At 40.1% G+C, this 19,424-nt stretch overlaps 1 protein-coding gene across 1 annotated transcript in view; it reads left to right on the forward strand.

Moving 5' to 3' along the window:
• Positions 1–781: 781 nt before the first annotated feature.
• Positions 782–19,424, forward strand: part of LOC121947444 (fibulin-2-like) — a 33,030-nt gene continuing 14,387 nt past the window's right edge. Inside the window, exons 1-6 of the mRNA XM_042492506.2 lie at positions 782–1,083; positions 3,223–4,636; positions 14,744–14,858; positions 16,243–16,372; positions 18,187–18,388; positions 19,165–19,383. Of these exons, the coding sequence (XP_042348440.2) occupies positions 3,325–4,636; positions 14,744–14,858; positions 16,243–16,372; positions 18,187–18,388; positions 19,165–19,383 (1,978 nt within the window). The 5' untranslated portion in view covers positions 782–1,083; positions 3,223–3,324. The remainder of the gene's footprint in view (positions 1,084–3,222; positions 4,637–14,743; positions 14,859–16,242; positions 16,373–18,186; positions 18,389–19,164; positions 19,384–19,424) is intronic.

Consider the following 19,424-nt stretch of genomic DNA (forward strand, 5'->3'; position numbering starts at 1 on the left):
TGTTTTTGACATTAATAGTACTGTTGCTAAAACAATAAGGATAATGTCAAAACAATGGGTGTAGGATGTTGTATTTTATTAGGCTAATTGGCTTATAATTAAAATATGTTCACAATAGACTATTTTTTAGGAGAACGTGTTTTGAGGGAGTACTTAATGCATTTTGGTAAAATGGGACCAAAAAAAAAAAGCTAAAATTGGACACTTTTCTGAAGTGAAATTATTTCTAGTATTTTTGGCACTTAAAACATTTTAAGATGATGCAGTGAGTCCATGTCAGCCACAACAGTGCATGCAAGCACACACATGTCCATTGCAGACAATATGGCACCAAGGAAATAGACAGCAAAAGAAGCATGGCAGAAAAGTTTGGGAACCTTTTTTAATGAATAGCTGGGTTATAGTAATGATTTAATAAATTAATGGCTGAATTGATAAATGGATTGAACCATTTAAAAACAAACAAACATGACTGTCCTATTTGACCTTAGCAGATGTCCCATTTTATCTGAGGGTGTGATTTGAGGTTGGGATTCTTGATTCTTGTATGGAGGTCCAAAGTATTTCACTTTGTGATATATTTTCTTTACAGAAATACAACACTTAAGGTAGTCTTCAGATTTCTTTTTTTTTTTTTTTTTTAGCAATCTGCTAAAAAAGTCCCACCTGACTTTACCATACAAACTACAAAAAGTGGGAAATCGTGTTGATTTTCACATTCTTATAATATTATATGTCCAGATGCACTATTATTTCCTCGGAGTGATCATTCTATTCCGTTACACTATATCCTCATTAACTTTTGGATCTTCACTTTTTTTTGTCAGTAGACTCCTGACGACACATTTTCCACTGACGTCGCTCCGTGTTAAGTAATTTCTCGTATTTTTGGATGATTAAAATGCAGAAAAGGGAACAGAAATCATTTCGAAAGACTTGGAAACGATTCTATGGATGTTTGTCCCTCCCCCTCTCAAAAAAAGAAGGGAGCGAGGGCGCTCCCAGCCTCCCAAGTCGGAGTCAGGGCATAAACTTTACGCACAAGTTTCCTTCAGGAGAACAGCAGCGCTGCAGAGACGCAAGGTAGGCACCATGATTCTTATGGATAAAAACAATCGATGTCAGTGCATGAATTGATACACATTCTCCACTGGTTAACATGTGAACCAATAGGGACAAATATTAAGATTTTACGCTCTGGGATCATTAATCTTGTTTGAAGGGTAATTTCTTGTGGCGCACTTTTGCTGCTTTTATCATCACAAGACAAATTAAATAAAGCTTTATTTATCTTTTGCTTTTTAATACGTGCTTATACGACTGTGAAGTCCAAATTTAAAGTCGCTTCTGGTTCAATATATTGCTTCAACGCGCTGAGAGGTTTGCTCACCACACATGCTGCTGAAGTCCTTAATTAGACAGCGACAGTGCACTTTTAAATAATCTCTCACCAGTCATTCTTTCATTGATGAATTGCCTGTTAACGTGCTGACGTTTACTGAGTTTGGTAGTTAGTAGATGCTGGGGGAAAGTGTTTGCACGTGCGTACGCGCGTGTGCGCTGAACAAAAAGGATAAAGGTCAGTTTTTTGGCTACTACTGGGATAGCAAGGCACACATTCACTGTTTGAAATGCTTTGTGGGACATTTTCAGAACTGATAGCTGAACAAACAACCCAACAGACAACAAACAGCCCTGTAAGTTCTTTGAAGGTACAATCAGAGGGGTTTTACTCTCAATCCCACATAATTCCTCATTACCAAGCGGTAAAATGTCCCTCTCACTCTATAAGGGTGCTTTTCGGAGTGAATTCAACCCACCATGGCAGTTGGCCATATGTAAAATAATTTTGTACCCACAGCATACAAAGACATCATTGATTAAACAGAGCTGCAGTGCACTTTGTGTTGTACTGTGGTTTTGCCTGAGTTATGAGGGAAGACAGAGCTACAGATGTTTATTATGACACCCAGATCATTGTGAAGGCCTCTAGATTTTATTTTGTATTATCATGTAGATACACCTTATGTTTTGCTCAGTACACCTGGATTCAGTGCACAGGCAGGCAGATACACTTTTAGTAACTATATTTCTGCATGTTGTCTCATTTTCTAAAAAGATCAGGAAACATAAGTTGTGCCTATGTATGTTGCATTGGTTGTTTCTGTGAAAGAAAAGTAATGTGTGAAAATCTTCTATCCTTTGCTTATTGCACCTCTGTTGGTGGGAATCTCTCCCAAGGACATGCAGTTTGGGAAACGTGATAACAACACAGGCTGTGGAAACCTTAAAAGCTCTGCTGAAATTGGTTAGAAACGTTTCAGCAGGAAATGTCCTGAGACAAGTTTGTCATGCAGAGCGATTTCAAGTTAATCTCTAATTTTAAACCAGACCTTTTTTTTAAGCATAAAATGTCACATAAGTCTCTTGGCGCAAAAGCAAGCAGTGAGAAAAACAGGAAAAGTGAAATAGAAAACACCTGGTTCTCAATGTGTTCACTGATTTGAAGTCACATCACTTGCTCACAGGATCAAGCCTGTGACACTGTGACTTTGTGCTGCCACTCTGTCTCCATACAGTATGATGCAGGAGGAAAAACTCCAGGAATCACATCAAATCCATTCATTTTTATGCTACTTTATGACTTTATATTATTTTATTACAGTACTTCAGTTTACACTGGATCAGTGATGTGGTTTCCCTGGATCAGTTGATGCTCCACCAGATATTTTAAGCAGAAATTAACAATGGAGTCAAATGATTGTAAAATATTTGCATAGCATCTCCAACATATTCCCAGGAAGCAAAACATTTTATGAGACAATGCTGAAATTGATAACTCAGATAAGCAACACAATCAGCACCCCGATTTTGCATAGTAAACTATACCATTGTCATAGAAGGGAGGTTTTGTTATTTCAGCAGTATTTTTGGGAGTTTATTTTTGTTCATATTTCCCTGAGCCAAACTTACCTTTGGCCAAATTTCCACATTCAATCAAATATAAACCACAGCTTTCATCCCCTGTGGTGCCAAAAGAGTAGGCATGGAAAAAATGTACATTTGGCAGCTGTCCAAATTAAAGCAGACAGGTTATTACGTTAGAACATGTGTTTTTGTACCAAACTGTGAAAACAAACTGACAATAATGGGATACTGATTGTTATCAAGCTGAATGCCAGACGATTTAAACATATCATTAACCACTGTTTACTCTCACAGGCTTAAGGACACAGGAGTCTTTCTCATCTGGAATAAAGTCTAGCCTGAGGAGACGCTTCAGACTTAAAATATTCCATTTTTGTGCTTGTTTTAAAATACAAAATGAACATCCAGAAAGTGACGTTGTTTTTAAGTTGGATAATTCTGTGTTTGGACATCTGTCTGAGCCAGAAAGACTGTACTGGTGTGGACTGTCCCATTCTGGAGGGCTGCATCGAGACAGTTTTAAAGAAAGGCGCCTGCTGTCCCACCTGTGCACAAAGGGGCTGCACCTGTGAGGGTTACCAGTATTACGACTGTGTCCAAGCAGGCTTCCGGAAAGGGAAAGTCCCAGAGGAGGAATCTTACTTTGTGGATTTTGGAAGCACTGAATGCTCCTGTCCCCAGGGAGGAGGCAAGATAAGCTGTCATTTTATACCGTGTCCTGATATTTCCCCCAACTGTATTGACATTTCACAGCCTGCAGATGGATGCCTTCAGTGTCGGCGAATTGGGTGCACCCATGGCAATAAAAAGTATGAGGCGGGACACTCCTTTCAGATGGACGGGTGTCAGGTTTGTCACTGTCCAAATGATGGTGGAAAGTTAATGTGCTCACCTATCCCTGGTTGTGACCTTCGCAGTTCCACTAAACCCATGTGGGTTACCACCACTGAGAACAACAACCCTTTGAGAGACATTAGCAGCCGTTATGACAGCCGACAAACGAGTCCTGTGGAGCCATTTTCCAAGCTGGCACTGGGGAACACTCTACCACTGTATAAGCCAGACCCACCCAGTTTTGGCACCGGGGATTATGACTACACACTGGCAGGGCCGACGTCTTCCACTATCCAAGATCTGGCCCAACCGCTGGAATCTACTACAGTACCACCAGCTTACCCTGAGTCAAGCTCCATTTCCTTCAGTGCCCATGATGACAGGAGACATGAACTGAGGGAAACACAGAAAAGCTCGGATTCAGAGAGGAGCAGTGAGGCTGAGGTCACACAGAACACAGATCCAACCACTCAGAGCGAAACTCCAACATCGCTAACAACAACCACACAAGGAGTGACCACAGAGAACCACAGGCCACAACAGGAAGTTAGTGAAAGGACCATTAGACGCAACAATGGCAGAGACAGAGTGGCACAGGACACTTCAAAGGACGCCGCCCGTGCAAACAAGGGGGGGAGGCACTCTAACCATCACAAAGAGAGTCAAGGAAGTCGCATGGGAAGTCATGGCGGCCCAAAGGAGCAAGAAAAGGTGTCAGTGGAGAACAGGCAGCTGCTTGGTGAAGAGGAGCAGACCTCATCTCCCACAATACAGTTCAGTCCCACAAGCAGACCTCCAGTCAGGATGAGGGAGGATGGAGAGCAAAGACAATCCCAAACTCTCCACAACTACCAGGATGTGGAGGACACTGGAGGTACGTTAATATATTTTCAAGTTTTATGATCAGTCTTTACTCTTCTTGTTGAAAAAAGCAGTTGAAATGAAAAGAATTATGAAACATTCTTTTGCGTCATCCAATGCCTACATCAAAACACATCACATCGAGATTATTTATCGCCGAGTAATGACAATGTTAAGCCACTCTATCTCAAAAGACATCTCCCTTTTCCTTCTCTTGCATCCTGTCTTTTGAGGAGGAATTCACAATCACTCCATTCAAGCTGGCAGCGGTCCAGGAAAAACAATTGTTCATGGAGAGTCTGTTTTCCCTGGATAGCATTTATCTACCTGACTCAGTGGAGAAAAGCACTATACTTAGCATATGCTCATTTTCATGCATTCAAGTTGAGAGAATACTATATTTATTTCTCTTGAGGTTTGTAAGTAGCAAGTAATACTACATGTGGCGCTGTATTTACATGGTTATGTTTCCAATTTATCTGATAAATCCTTTAAGAGCAGTCGGAATTGCAATTTCTCTCTCTGCCTTGCTCTGGTGAGAGCTCGGGGGTTTGTGCATCCTGCCTGTATCCTTCATGTGATGATCAGCATGTTCTCAAACACATCAGACCCCTTCAGGTCATATAGGCCAATCTACTGCAGGCATCAGGAGGGAAAGCAGATGATGAAGTGATAACAAGGATTCCTAGAGGATGAGCAATGAAAAACATTTAAAAAAAATGTTAAATGTTTAAAATTTGAGTAGCTTTTAAAGGTTTTGGGCCAAAATAGTTAGCGAGTGAAGTGAAGAGTGAAGACTGAGCTTGCTCTGTAATGACTTTGGAGCCATATTCTGACATCATTTTTTCAAAATAAGGTCTATCTACTGAAATATTTGTGCATTTGTTGTATGAGTGAGTAGAAGTCATTTGTCATTTTTGGATTTTGAAATTAATCAAATAAGTATTTTGCCTTTTTCATTTCTGTTTCTGAACAGAAAAATCAAATAACATACCTGCAAATCACTATTTTCTATGTAAAGTTATAGTGGAGTAATAGCATCCTTAGCAGAGAATTAAGTCATGCTCCCTTTGTATGACTTGTTATCCGAGCTTCTCTGTTCTTTATTGTGGTAGCTGTGCTGGCTGCACGTGCATGTTAGTGCATGTGAGTCCCTGTATGTGTATCCTACTGGCTAGCCATAATTTCCATATCTCTGTGCTGTGCTTATACAATAATTACTGCTGATATCGCAATGCCATTTTTTTCCTAGGTTGGAAAAGGCATGATCCACCCTACTCTCTTTTTGATTGGCTAGTACACGTTACCTTCCTTGGTTGGATTAGTTAGGTTTAGGCATGAGGGGGGAGAATGGTTAAGGTGATGGCAGGATTATCAGGGTAAATCAGTCAGAGGCAGAGTAATGGCTCATTTAAGCTCAATGTTTGATACATACACAGATACGGACAGAGTACTCTGCTTGTGCTCTGCGTTTATTTTGTCTGCATTTGTGCACATGTTCTTACAGATACAGAGAAAATGGAGCAGCAAAAATAGGTAATAATAAAGTGAAAAGAATTCTCTGTCCACATGTCGCAATGTATTTAATGGCCTCACAGACCCTCCTGTCTATAACTTTGCCTCCATTGAAAGGTACATTAATATGACCACTTCCACTGTCACCTTGTTTGTTGTTGTCAGAAACTTTTAACTGTGATGACATGGTGATGGTTGGTTAGTGACCTTCTATGGCAACCTGTGATGTTATAGGTGTCCTTGCTGTGTCAACCTATAACGTTCTGAGTTCCGAGTGAGAACAGGTTTGGTAACCACATATTATAAGGAGCACAAATGCGCTTACAGGGCGGGTGAGTGGGGAGGTGGATGGGTCCCATAAACAAGTGACTTTTGTGCGGGAGTCCAGAGTTTGCGACCCATGTGGGTGTGTGTGTGTTTTTTCTACACCTTACTATGTGCCTCCTTTGCCTAAACCTAACCATCCGTGTCTTTGGTGCCCTATTCCAACCATCATGACAGTCCTCGTCCGGCACATAGGGACTGTGCCGCTTCATCCCACTACACGTGCATTTGCTGACATCACGGCAACAGGCTGCATCATCCCACCATGTGCATTTGTTGACATATCTGTCGTGGCATCCCAGAACATCATAGGTTGATGTGGCAAGGAAACCTAAAACATCATAGACTGACGTAGAAGGTCACTGACTGACCATCACCATGAGGAGAGTTAGGAGTGAGAACGTGTTGGGAAATATGTCGGCAGTGATGGTCACAATGTTTAAAATGAACATATCTATCTTAGTACGTAAAGGTGTTTACAAGCCTTAAGGCAGAGTGGAGTAGGTCATGCCTTTGCCATCCCAAGTTAAAAAAAGGCCCTCTGGTTCCCCCCAGGTAACAGTGTTAGCTCTGTCAACACCATTGCCATTGTTTGTGCTGTTTATTAAGTAAGCACCATTAGCTATTGGCTGCCGACTCAGCTATCTCCATGCTGAAAACTGTATGCAGATTATCCAGCTCCAGACTCTGAATCATATATTATGCTCTTAAAGTCTCATAGAGCTCCTTTATTGAATCAGCTTTTATGCAGTTCCATATGTGTTAACGATTAATAAACTTCCTGCCAAGGAAAACCTAATTACATCATAATTCCCCATACTTCATGGCTTTATGGCACATGGTCGTCTCAGCATATTATAAGATTTCCCTATGAAGTGAGTGAACTAAATTATTAAGGACTGAAATTTATAAGTCATTTCACCCCCCACTCCAGTGACTGAATAACTAAGAAACTGGTTGAGGATTCTGAGAACTTTTTGGTATTATTGATGTTTTGTCCAGCAAACTGTGATCTGTAGGTGTGTAGGTAACCTACTTTACAGCACTATGATTTTTGTTGAGACCTGTCAGGACTTTTCTTTCCTTTCAGCACCTGGCCTCCATAGGTATGTGTAGTACATGCTGAATGCATCTGTGCTGTGCTTCTGTGGGAGTGAACGCCAGAGGTTTACCTGTCATGTTCATGTATAAAGTTGAAGAATACAGGTTAGAAATTGTTGTTAAGGAGGGCTACAGACTCGGGTCAAGTCTGGGTAAAATGTGAAACTGTGTGTGAAGTGTCTGTGAGCCAAAATAGAAACTCTTTTTATTTTTTCAGGGAGAAAACAGATATTTGCTTTGACAGATTTTCCACAACGTCCATAAGTGCATTAGGATAAAGTCCAGCTTTTCAATCATGAATTATGCCTTCATGGACGAGAGTCTGAGTTGAAAGTCAAAGCGAGATGTGTTTTTGTCCTGGGATCAGGAGCTTGAACTGGTCTGGCTGCTCGGTTTGTAGGATTGAATGACACAGTGCAGGTTCACTGGTTAGGGTTATGCGACTAAGGGAAGATTTCCAGTGTGATGACATGTTAAAACACAGACAGGGAGAAAAACACCTGATAAGGGCCTGACTAATCGTCGTTATCAATGCCATTAGCAGAGGATGCCAAAGTTATTTGGAGAGTACAGGACAAAGCATGAATAACAACTAACACAACCATTTTTCTTCAAACATAAATGGTCTGTCTTTGCAGAGGAACATGGCCCAAGATAAATGTTTTTTTTTTTTTCTTCCAGTCAATAACTCCAGCTCATTTGCCGTCTCTCTTTCCAACCAGACACAGTGTGTGCTCAGAAGGGGGATGGGGTTTGTTCAGGCTTTCTGATGCTGGGCTGGACCTGGTATAGGATTTCTTGAGGGGGTTGTACCTGTGAGCGGCATAATACCCATGTGATGAATGAGACCACTGTTGTGGCTTGATTGCCAGACGCTACTCACTGCTCCCTCATGAGCTGGTGTGATTACCCGTCTCCCATGAGACTGCTGGTTTCCCAATCTTCCCAGTAATCGCCTCATCTGAAGCACACCTCCACACATTCTCCTCTCAGTAACTTCCCACTTTACCAAGCACCAACCACAGTGAACTCAACGACAAGAATATTAGACAAATCTGAGGTGAAGTGGAATAACCGAAGAAGTGCTTGTTTTTATCAACAGCACTGTCACAACATGCTGCATATGGGAGTGGGCTGAGCAGATGTGTAATTTTCCTTAGGATGAAAAAAGAGGGCGAATTCCACAGCTGGTCATGTGAGAGTTCATTCCTACTGTACCACTAGTGTGGAGATCAGTTTGAAGAAGATAGTTCACTGGTTAATCTAGGGTGCCTTCCAGGTCATTTCCAGGAATTTTGGCATATCTCCTGTCCACAGCATGTCCTTACTGAAAAACCACCCGATCCACATGTCACCCGTGCTTATAAATAACAAAAACATCTGCTCTGAATGCAGGAAACCTCTCATAAAAGAGACCCACTGTATAAGTAGAGAGTGATTGGTGATAAATTGTAACACAAAAACACATCCGCCTCTGTCTGTCATTGGCATACAGGCAAAGTGCAGTGCATACTTTCAGACTCACAATACAATCAAGTTTTCTCCACTGAATATGAAAAAAGTGAACTTTTTAAATTTACATTAATGAACATTAAATCATACATTCATAAACATGCTTCACTGATATAATGATTTCTAATGCAAAAACAAAGTTACCTCTAAGGGACTGTTCTTTATTTATCGGATGAGGGGATGGCTTGGGTGGGACTTTGTTTTTTTGTTTTTTTAAATCTTGAACTCAATTTTTTTTTGAGTCTCCCTGAGTGATTGGAAGAAAATACATGACTCTTCCACCATAAATAACCATATATCTTTATAATGCACCAAGGATAGAATTTGGAGTCAGTGTAATGAGCAAGCAGAATGGGAGTAGACATGTTTGTCAAAACAAACGGCTGTTTTTTTTTTGTTTGTTTGTTTGGTTGGTTTTTTTTTTGGTTTGTTTTTTTCAGCAAAATGCAAGTCCTGCTTGCAGATTGCATTATCACACATGCTGTGTGTGCACTTTAGCAAAACATGATATTTTGACATTGGTCATACTATATAAAGATGGGCAATGTATCTCTACATTTTCCCACTTTACAAAAACAAAGCCAAAATCGCAGATATGGCTGCTGCCATCTTGCACTGATGACATCATTTAGAGCCAGAGTCTGTGCAGTAGCAACCTCCGCAGTGTGGAGTTCCTGCCCATACACCCGAACAACCAATCATGAGCAACGTTGTTGATAGTGAGCACACCAATTGGCACAAATAACAAAGCATTAAATAACTAATTAAAGCAAAACATAAAAAAACAAAGTCTTGAACAAATAAACAATCAGGGGACAAAGAATTACCAAAACCATTCTTGGTAGAAATTTATTCAGTTTTTATTTATCTAAACTTATACTTTAGTTTGGCTTATTTCCCATCTGCTAACAGAGGGAGTGGAGTTTATGAACTATACTGCAGTCAGCCACCAGGGGGCAATTAAGCTGTTTTGGCTTCACTTTTTTTGGAGCTGTTATGTCGTCAATCTCTATCATAGGCCGGCAGTTTGTGGTCCTACCACACAATACCAACAAAAATTTCAGTCACACATCACACAGCCTGTATTAGCAACATGTGCATATAGGCCTAATAACCGTTTTCCCAAATAAATTGCACACATCAGTGGCAGCAGTGGCCAGACAAGTAGCTTAGCATGACAGACATTAGTAGCTTTTTGAAACATACACTTTGATTTTTAAAAATTAAAAGTTAAAATCAAAAGGAAAATTTAGGGTTGTTGTTTTTTTTTTCAGAAGATCTGGTCAGTCCAAACTTTTTTCTTTGCTAAATTTTAAATGAGCCATAAAGATTTCAATGAAATATCATTATTTTGAGTTTGGATTACCTTTTTTTTGTTTTTTTTTTTCTTTTGAGTGTTCATCATGCATGATGAGTTCAAGAACCATTGGCAATTCGAAAATCCAATAATAATTTCTGATTATGATAGATGCTGTAATTTTTTATGATTTCTAGTGATAACATAGCCTTTCAAATATAGCGGGGGTTTAGAGTTCAGAGGGTATTTAAGATGAATACAAAATACAATCAATTATAGTTGTATGTTTCTACCTTACGCCAAAATAGAAAAAAAAACAGTGCTTCCCCAGTGCTTAAAAAATTATTAAACATGCTTCCCAGCCACACCACCCTCTTCTCCTCATAAGGAACGAACAGTCCCTAATGGGACTTGTGAAAAACAGCAAATTAGGTAATATTATTACTTCTTCTTATTTTTGTCCATCAGGCCCAAAATCGGGATTTGGATGGATTTCCTCTGGCAAGAAATGAGCACATTTCCTGTGTTCTGCTTTGTGAACACACCTTGGAATATATAAGGCATAATAAGGCAATAGGAAACAGGGTCAGATTAGTGTGGAACACTGTGGAGAGTATGTGGTCAGGGCCGTGTGGTCGAATACACTTAGCCAATTTAATATGCAAAAAGAATCTCTAAAGCTGGTGTTGCCTAGCAGGGACTTTACAAAACATTATGGGCCCATGCATGCGTGGGTATGTCAAGGACACATGTGGCATCTTTGGGAAACACAAGCTTTAAGTCGCAGTAATTCAGTGTACCATTAGTGATAAATCCAAAGCAGTGTGCATGTTTCATTCATGTTATCTAACCACAGGGAGGTGTAATTGGATTGGAGGTTACTGTGTGAAACCATCAAAGACTGAGGCAAGCCCTCAGGGCTCGCATCAACTAACCTTAACCCCGATTAAGACTACAAAAACATGAATCACATGAATGTTGGCTCACAATCTCAGGGAGATTAGGACATAAGTTGTCAATAATTGAATCCTGAATAGATCGTTTTTGAAATGAAGTCATGGTGACAGCCAGAGAGCCCTCCCTGTTATGTCACATCCAGCTGTTTTTGGACAGTGATTATGAGTTTCAACAGACACGATATCTCTGTGAGTGTTTGTGTTGAAGGTGAGAAGAACACTTGTGTCACTCCCTCCGAAGTTGAACACAAGCCTGCACGCACACATACGTGCACACACAAACGCAGACATGCTTTTAAGCTTTCAGCATCAATCATCTGACATGTTCAACCACATGCGTTTGTATGTCCTGTACCTTTGGCATGTAGTTACTGACGTTGTTCATCATGTTCTCTCCAGCCCACCTGTATTGTAAATCATTGGCAAGTCCACAAAAGAAAAGACATATGAGCCTTGATTAGTGGCGGTGCACTGCCTCGTGACACCTCCAGACATGTCGAGAGTTGCCCTTTTTGGTTGTTATTCTGGCTTCATATTTTCAAAGGGTGTTATGTCACCGCTTTTGGATTTGGACAAGAGCAAAGCATCTGGTGTTAATGCTAGTTTATTGGAAATAGATAATGACAAGCCTGGAACAGAGAGATGCTTCCCAGCCACCTTTCAAGTGTGCATTTTAGATCTCCATTGTGAAAGCATGATAAATCAACGTAGTTAATTATTGCACCGCTGAATGGAACAAGTGGTGATACGGTCTTAATTAGAAGGTCTGTCAAAGAGAGGAGGAGACCTGGTTAGACTCATATATAGCTTGGCTAAAATAGTTCACCATTGTTTTCATCCCCAGTAGTTATTCTTGGTGAAACACAGCCTCCCTCCAAAGTCCCTTCATCCACTAAATCCTGTGTAAACATGAACTGTATGTATTTTAAATCTGTATACATTCCACACTCTGGATGGACACATGGAGCAAATTTGTGCCATGTTCATGACGGCTGAACCAGTTCCTCCTGGAGAAAATGAATAGGAAGCAAAGGAAGGAGGATGAACAATTATGCATGCTGTCTTTTGATATACATTCAGCCAGGTTCAAAGGGACTTGTTTAACTGCACTGCTGGTGCAGATAGCCTACTGTAGTTATGTATCAAAGAGTCATTGTGCCTCTCAAGGTTTAGATTCGCTCCTTTCTAAACCTTTAAATTATGCACACTGTAGCAGCCGCTTGTTCAATTCTGAGTAATTGCTTTGGTCTTATTTTGTATAGGTAAGTCGAGGAGAGGTATTTCAACAAAAATAAAGTGAAAGTGGAAGTTGAAATGCTAAAATGACCTTGGGCACTCTCAGATGTCTGCGCTGGGCTTCATACTATTTAGAATTACAATAAGGTTTTTGCTTGGTCTCTCCTCTGCGTGACCTACACCCTCATTTAAGGCTTATGTTAGACCATGCTATGAGAGACCAATTAAAGCTTTTAGAAGGTTGTTCACATCATTTTTAACTATCATAGTGTGGCTCCAGGGATGGCAATGTCAGTCTGTCCTTGTCTGTTGAACAGTAAGTCCACCATTTTTGTCCAGACTGAAATATTTCAGCAAATTTATGATGGATTTTCATGAAATTTTGAACAGATATTCCTGGTCTCCATGGAGCCTACTTACTTTGGTAATCCTCTGACCTTTTCTTGGGTGTTGACAGTACATTCACATTTTGGTTTTAGTGAAATTGGATGGATTGCCGGTAAATTTGATACACTGTGATATTCTGTCAAGTCTATCTTCGTGTCTTTGTGTCAGGTTACTGTTTAATTCTGAAATGTGTTCTCAATGTACTCAGTGCTACTTGTACTTCCTGAGTTTTCCCAACTTTGTTGATTACCTCATATGTTTCACCCGTATCTTGTTTCACTAACCTGTGTGTGGTTAGTAATCAGCCTTTGTGTATTGAAAGCCCAGTCTTTTTCCCCATTCAGCTGCCAGATTGTCATTGTTGCCATATTGTCATGTCAAGTCAATTTTATTTATAAAGTCCATTATCACAAAACACAGTTTGCCTCAGAGGGCTTTAAAGCATATGACATCCCTCTGCCCTTAAACCCTCACATCATCTAAGGAAAAATGCGTGTGCATTCTTCCAGAAGCACATTAAATATAAGTAGAATTATTAAAATATGATACATGTTATTTATGTCATGTTTTATGACATAATAACATGTCATGTTTTATTTATGTCATTTAGCTCAAAGCACTGGTGTTCCTTAGTACAGCTTCACAAAGCTTCCTGCACCTTTCTTTTGGCTTTAGACTGATTTTAATCTCAAAATTACACAACAAACATAAATAGAAGCCATTATGCAATTGGATCACTCCAGCCATCACAGTGATTTGCAGCTAAATATTAATGTGGGCCAGGGGCGTAAAGTGGAGGGGCATTGGCCCCTTCCCCAATTCTTACAGCACTACTTCCAGTCCCCTGGCTTAGAGTACACCCATCTTTGAATTTGGAATACATTTTGATCTCCAAAACACATCTGTAAAGTTTTGTGACTGCATCTCGAACAGCTGTGACGCCATTGTTTGAGCCATCAGTTAACACAATCAGTCCACAGACAGATGGGCAGACATACTGTATATATAAACACCTGGCAAACTACTCAAAACAGCTTCTGTGGTAGTTCCTGCCACAGTAGTGCCACCAGAGCCACATTTTGCTTTGATTAAAACAAACTCACAAACTAAAAACAAATACCAGCCGTCGAAATGTTGTCACAGCTGGTAAACACTCAACGCTCTGCAAAAAAAAAAAAATGTGTTTGATATGTATCCAGAAAACAAATATTTTGTCCTGTGACTGACTGTTAAGACATGCATGTCATAAGTCTTTAACAGTGCAAGAGCCACAAATCAAAGCTGGAATGTGCTTCCCTGTTATTGAAAGAACACGTACATACATTTTTCTGTTAAACAGGATAATGTGTTTTTGCTCTGTGTCTTCCCTGAGCCAGTTTGAAATGAAGTGCTAATGTGTTACTCTTTCACTCTGCTCCAGCTCAGATTAGCCAGGATGTAACAAAAAAGGACAATTTTACTCTGAAAGTAATTTTAAAGAGTTTTGGGTTACATACTTCTCCTTGCCAATGAAAGTAAGAGCGGAGTCGAGGAGTCTGAAAAGAAAAACACAGATTGTACTTGCTATTCTCAGTGTGTAGTCTACACTTCAAGTCTATTTCTGAGACAAGTGTTCCACCAAAAGTGAAATCCTGCAACAAGATTTTACAGCGTCTCACTGATTCTATGATCGTAAATGTTAACCATCCTCTTCCAGCTGAATTCACATGGTAACCATTATTTCATGTGTTCCCAAACACTGGCTGCACTGAGTGGGATAAATCTGGAACTGGGTGTTTGTGTTTCATTACAGTGTCTGCCAAGGAGCTGGTGAAGACCTGCTGTGAGACAGGGGAGAAATGGGCTTCAGCTAATGGTCACTGCAAAAACATGGAGCCGCCCACAAACGATCGGCACTCCATCTGCTGGTAAGGCCATTATTAAACGCCCGCTCACATCATTTAGCTTAATTCTTATAATTAACTACAACACTGTAAATCATCTGAAATTGTCTTCTGTGAAAAGGTAGTTGACTGTTTAGCTGCTTCATTTGACTCAACGTCCTGCTAAACCGTTTGGCTGAGCACATTTTGAGTCACTAGCCTATAAATGATGAAAATGTGTTGAACTTAACACAACCTGGTTGAGCCATGTCTACCATTTGGTTTAGGTGTGTTATGCCAAAAAAAAAAAATCTCTTAGACGTTGCTGTGTCTTTAAATAGTATATGTTTTCAGTTCGTCTCCCACAGAAAGAATAACAAGAAAAATCAAACCAGACATGAGGGATTTATGGGTGGGATTTTCAAAGGAAGACATTTTTTTTCGACATGTTGTAGTTTCAGAGGTCTTACTGAGCAGATTAATAACTTTATACAAAAATAAAAATCTAACAAGGGTCAAATATTTTTCAAAAACATGCCTTTGATTTGGCCTTTTATAGTAGGCTAAGGGTAGTGATGCTAAGCAATTGAAATTAAAATTGACCATTTGCTAAGAAATTAAAAAAGGAATCATCTGATCATTATTGTGAAATGACGCATATAATTTTATCCATTATATATGTAGTGAAATAAAATTGTAAGTATGATTTTTTTTTATGTCTGAAGCCATACTTTACCAAATGGTCCAGTATAGGCCTTTGAGCGGAAAAGTAGCGATGCTGAAAATTAAACTTTTTAAATTATAAAAAGGGTTGAATATTCACTGTTTTAACTACCATATATTAACTGTTATTCCATCATATAATTGATAAAATAAATTCTATCAGTATGAGTCAGTTTGTTTAACATTTTTGAGATGTTTTAAAAGTACTATAATGGTAAAAATCTAGAATACATGCATAGAAATAACACTAGCACTGATGATACTACTAATTCCATTGTCACAAGTTTTAAAAATGTCTTTCTTTTTTTTGCCATTACCATGAACAGCCATCTCAACTATTTGGCAGAGGTCTAAATTAGAAAAAAAATCAATCCCTCTTTTTTATGAGTAATTTAAAGGGTTACTAAAGTAACTTAAACATAGAGTAATAAAGTGACATTGTTAAAATGTGCATGTGGATGTTTTCTTGCAAGATCAATCACAATTAAGATAATCTGTCTTTGGAAACAGTTCATGGTCTTCTGAGCTTTGACTTGTAGTGAATTATTCAGATTTCCATGTTTTCTTATAATAACATTTACAGAAACTTGAAAACACCGCCAGCTCTGTAGCAGCACTCTTGGGGAGAGCAGCCAGCCCACTCATTGTTGCTGTTGCAGTTCCAACACTTCAGCAGTGCTTTCTCCTTTGTGCTTTCCTCTGCCAGGACTGCCCAACAACAGTGCTGCCACGGCTCCCTGAGAGAAAGTCGGTGTTTGGCTGGAATGAATGCAGCCAGAGCAGAAAATACGTGTCAAGACGACGCCAGCGACAAATGTGGGATCGATTCCTACAAGGCAAGTATCTGTGACCAGATAGCCTCGCAAAGGGCAAGCACAGTTCATTGGGTTCACAGTCAGACTTAATGACTTTTTAAATTTCAAATTAAGCCTAATACAGTCTGAATTAGCAATTGATGAAAGCATTAGCTGCCATAGAATTGTAAACACGTGTCATCTGATGCCAGCGAGAGTCTGTCTCTGTAGTTTTGGAGCAACTTTACTCTTGATATCCCCTCCGAGTATTACTGCTGTGGTGCCAATTCCCTGTTATTCAATTACCTTATTTAATTTACACAATATGATTTAGGGCCAATTACAACCAAAGGTTCCCACAGTCTTTAAGGTTTCCTCCCTTCAAAGCAGACCTCAGCAAATTTGAAATGTCAGATGTCAATTGTTTGGCCTCTCTGAAATTGTGGAAACACGGACTGATAATTGGTGTGGTAAAACAGTAGCAGTGGTAGACACGAGGCTGTTATGGCGGTGAGTGAGGGTCATGTCACGGTGACTGTATAACTCGATCGTGCTCGCCCAGATTCCCAAAGCCACTAATATGCCATCTGACCTGTGTGTTAAAGGATAGGCTACTTACTCACCTGCTCAGAGGCCCTTGAGCAGCATGGGGTCATTATTGCTGTTGGATATTGGCTTTCACCACCTTTCTGTAGGACCCCTGTAGATTTAGTAATATTATGCCATCTACAACCACAGTACATCACAGCGGTCATTACTTCACTTTCATGTTTTCTTTGCCTCTGTGAGCTCTTAAGTGGTGATCTTGCTGAGAGCTACAGCCAACACAGTGAGAGACCATGAGCAAGTGGAGAGTTGACCCCAAATTCTAGTTTGTTACTGTTAAAGTTAATTTCAACAAGATTAAGAATCTATAGCTACCTTAGACACGGTGGTGCTTTGAGGTATATGCTAACATCAGCATGGGAACATGCTCACAAATCTTGTTTTTTAATCCAAATTTAGCGCAAATTTGAACTGAATTTTTACATAATTGGCAAAAAAAAAAAAAAGTTTAATTAAATGAGCTAACAGTGGCTGTGGCAATAACCAGGCCCCCAGGAACACTACTAAGTCTTGCTTCCAAGTTTTTTTTCCAGTGGTCACTTGCAGTATTGAATCGAAAAAGTACCGTGCAGCCCAAAAAGCATATGCCTTGTAGGCCATCAATATAAAAGATCACTGTGCAGGGGGAAGCGTGCATCTACTGCTAGCTCACTGAGCATCAGTGAGCTAATGCTATAGTTCAGCCGAGGAGAACACCATCAATGTTCATATCTCACACTGTCACAAGCACAAGCCTCTCATCCATGAGTAGATGCACACGTCCTTCTGCACAGTGATACTGTTGGCACGTGTAGTTTGGGATAAAGAAAATAGTTTCAACATAAAACTGCTTACAACAAGGTCTGTGGATTGTCTTGAGTAACTGGGTCATGATTTCTGGAAAGAGACATGCTGTTGAGTTTTTCAACTGTGTTTTTTAATGCTTTAAACACCACAAGTCGAGTGCTGTGTGGTTTCATTGCATCTGAGAGAAGGCAGACATCTCTATGGCAAATATCTCCAGCACTCAGCGCCTTACACCAAAATATTCTAGTTTGATTAATAGCACTACAGCTCAGAGGACAAAATATGTATTTTTCATTTGGGGGTTAACCATCCCTGAAAGCTATGTCAATGGTGTAGCTGAAGACGAACCTTGCAGACAGTATGAACCACTGAGTTTAATCTTTTTCATAAAATGTACAGCAGCTGATCCAAAAAGCTTCATAATCCATAACGCCATGTGTAAAAACTGAGTGTGTGACCTGCAGGAGTGCTGTGACTGCTGCTCTCTGGGGCTGCAGTTCCGCCGTGAGGGGCATCGCTGTGAAGCCCACCGCGTCCTGGGCTTCCACTGTAGACACGTCTTTTTAACCTGCTGCAAGGGGGAGCAGAGCAGAGCTGGGAATCAAGACGACTGGCAGAGAGTCAGAGAAAGGCCCGCTCTCAACGCCAGTCCACCACCAAAAAAAGGTACTGTACAATTATTTGCATGCCCAAATACACACACACCCCAAAATGTGAATGCACTGTATGCTTTATGCCAAGAAAGGAGGTGTTGCTGGGTGGGGACACCAGAGCACTGCTAGGGAAAAGTACTGTTTTAAACCAAAGACAATAGATTTTTGTGAAAAGGAAGCATTGCAGTAAGATTCCCCAACCCTGCTGAAAAAATGTCATGCCTCATTGGCCTCCCAGAACAAAGTATAGCAGCCCAGTTCTAACAGACCTTGTCTGCCTGCCTGCATTAAATCCTTTTTTCAGTGAACCACTATGCTGTTGGTAGTCATTTAGTCTGACATTTAGTCAGATACCGAATTGGTGACACTAATTTCCTGTATTCTAGTATATCTTTATACACCAATTTGTGTTTTTTTTCTGCATAAATTTATGCTGTAAATGTCTTTATTTTGATCAAAGCAAAAGTCCTCTGCTGTAATATGAACACATATTCTAAATATTGAGTGGGATGTGTTCCCTGCACGACCCCTGAAATTTACATATACGAATCTAAGGAAGACCGTTGCAAACTGGTTATAGATATAGATAATATAGATAATGTGGTAATGTGTATTTATCACTGCAGAATCAAACCTTACACTAAAAAATGAACATGAGAGAAATCCTCATAAGTGTTGTAGCCATTATTTCTTTCCTGTAATTATTATCATTAAAAGATGTTTTCTTTTATGAACATTTTATGCAGTTATCTATCATACAGTGAGAATAACAGCCACTCTCTCCTGCAGTGTCCGACAGCCCGTACCCTAAAGAAGCTTTCTCCATTAGCGAGGAGCGGGATGGGGAGAATGCAGTGGAGGGTCCTGTTGAGGTGGAGGACATGGATGAGTGCCTGATGTATGAGGGCAACATCTGCCACCACAGATGTGTCAACACACCAGGCTCTTTCCGCTGTGAGTGCTTCCCTGGATACGTACTGCAAGAGGATGCTCTCACATGTGCGCAAGGTAAAGCGAAAACCACCAATCTTCTTTTGTCACACTGTTCT

The sequence above is a fragment of the Plectropomus leopardus genome, chromosome 9, assembly GCF_026936395.1.
Source record: "Plectropomus leopardus strain MGB_pleo_1.0 chromosome 9, ASM2693639v1, whole genome shotgun sequence".
Taxonomy (NCBI): domain Eukaryota; kingdom Metazoa; phylum Chordata; class Actinopteri; order Perciformes; family Serranidae; genus Plectropomus; species Plectropomus leopardus.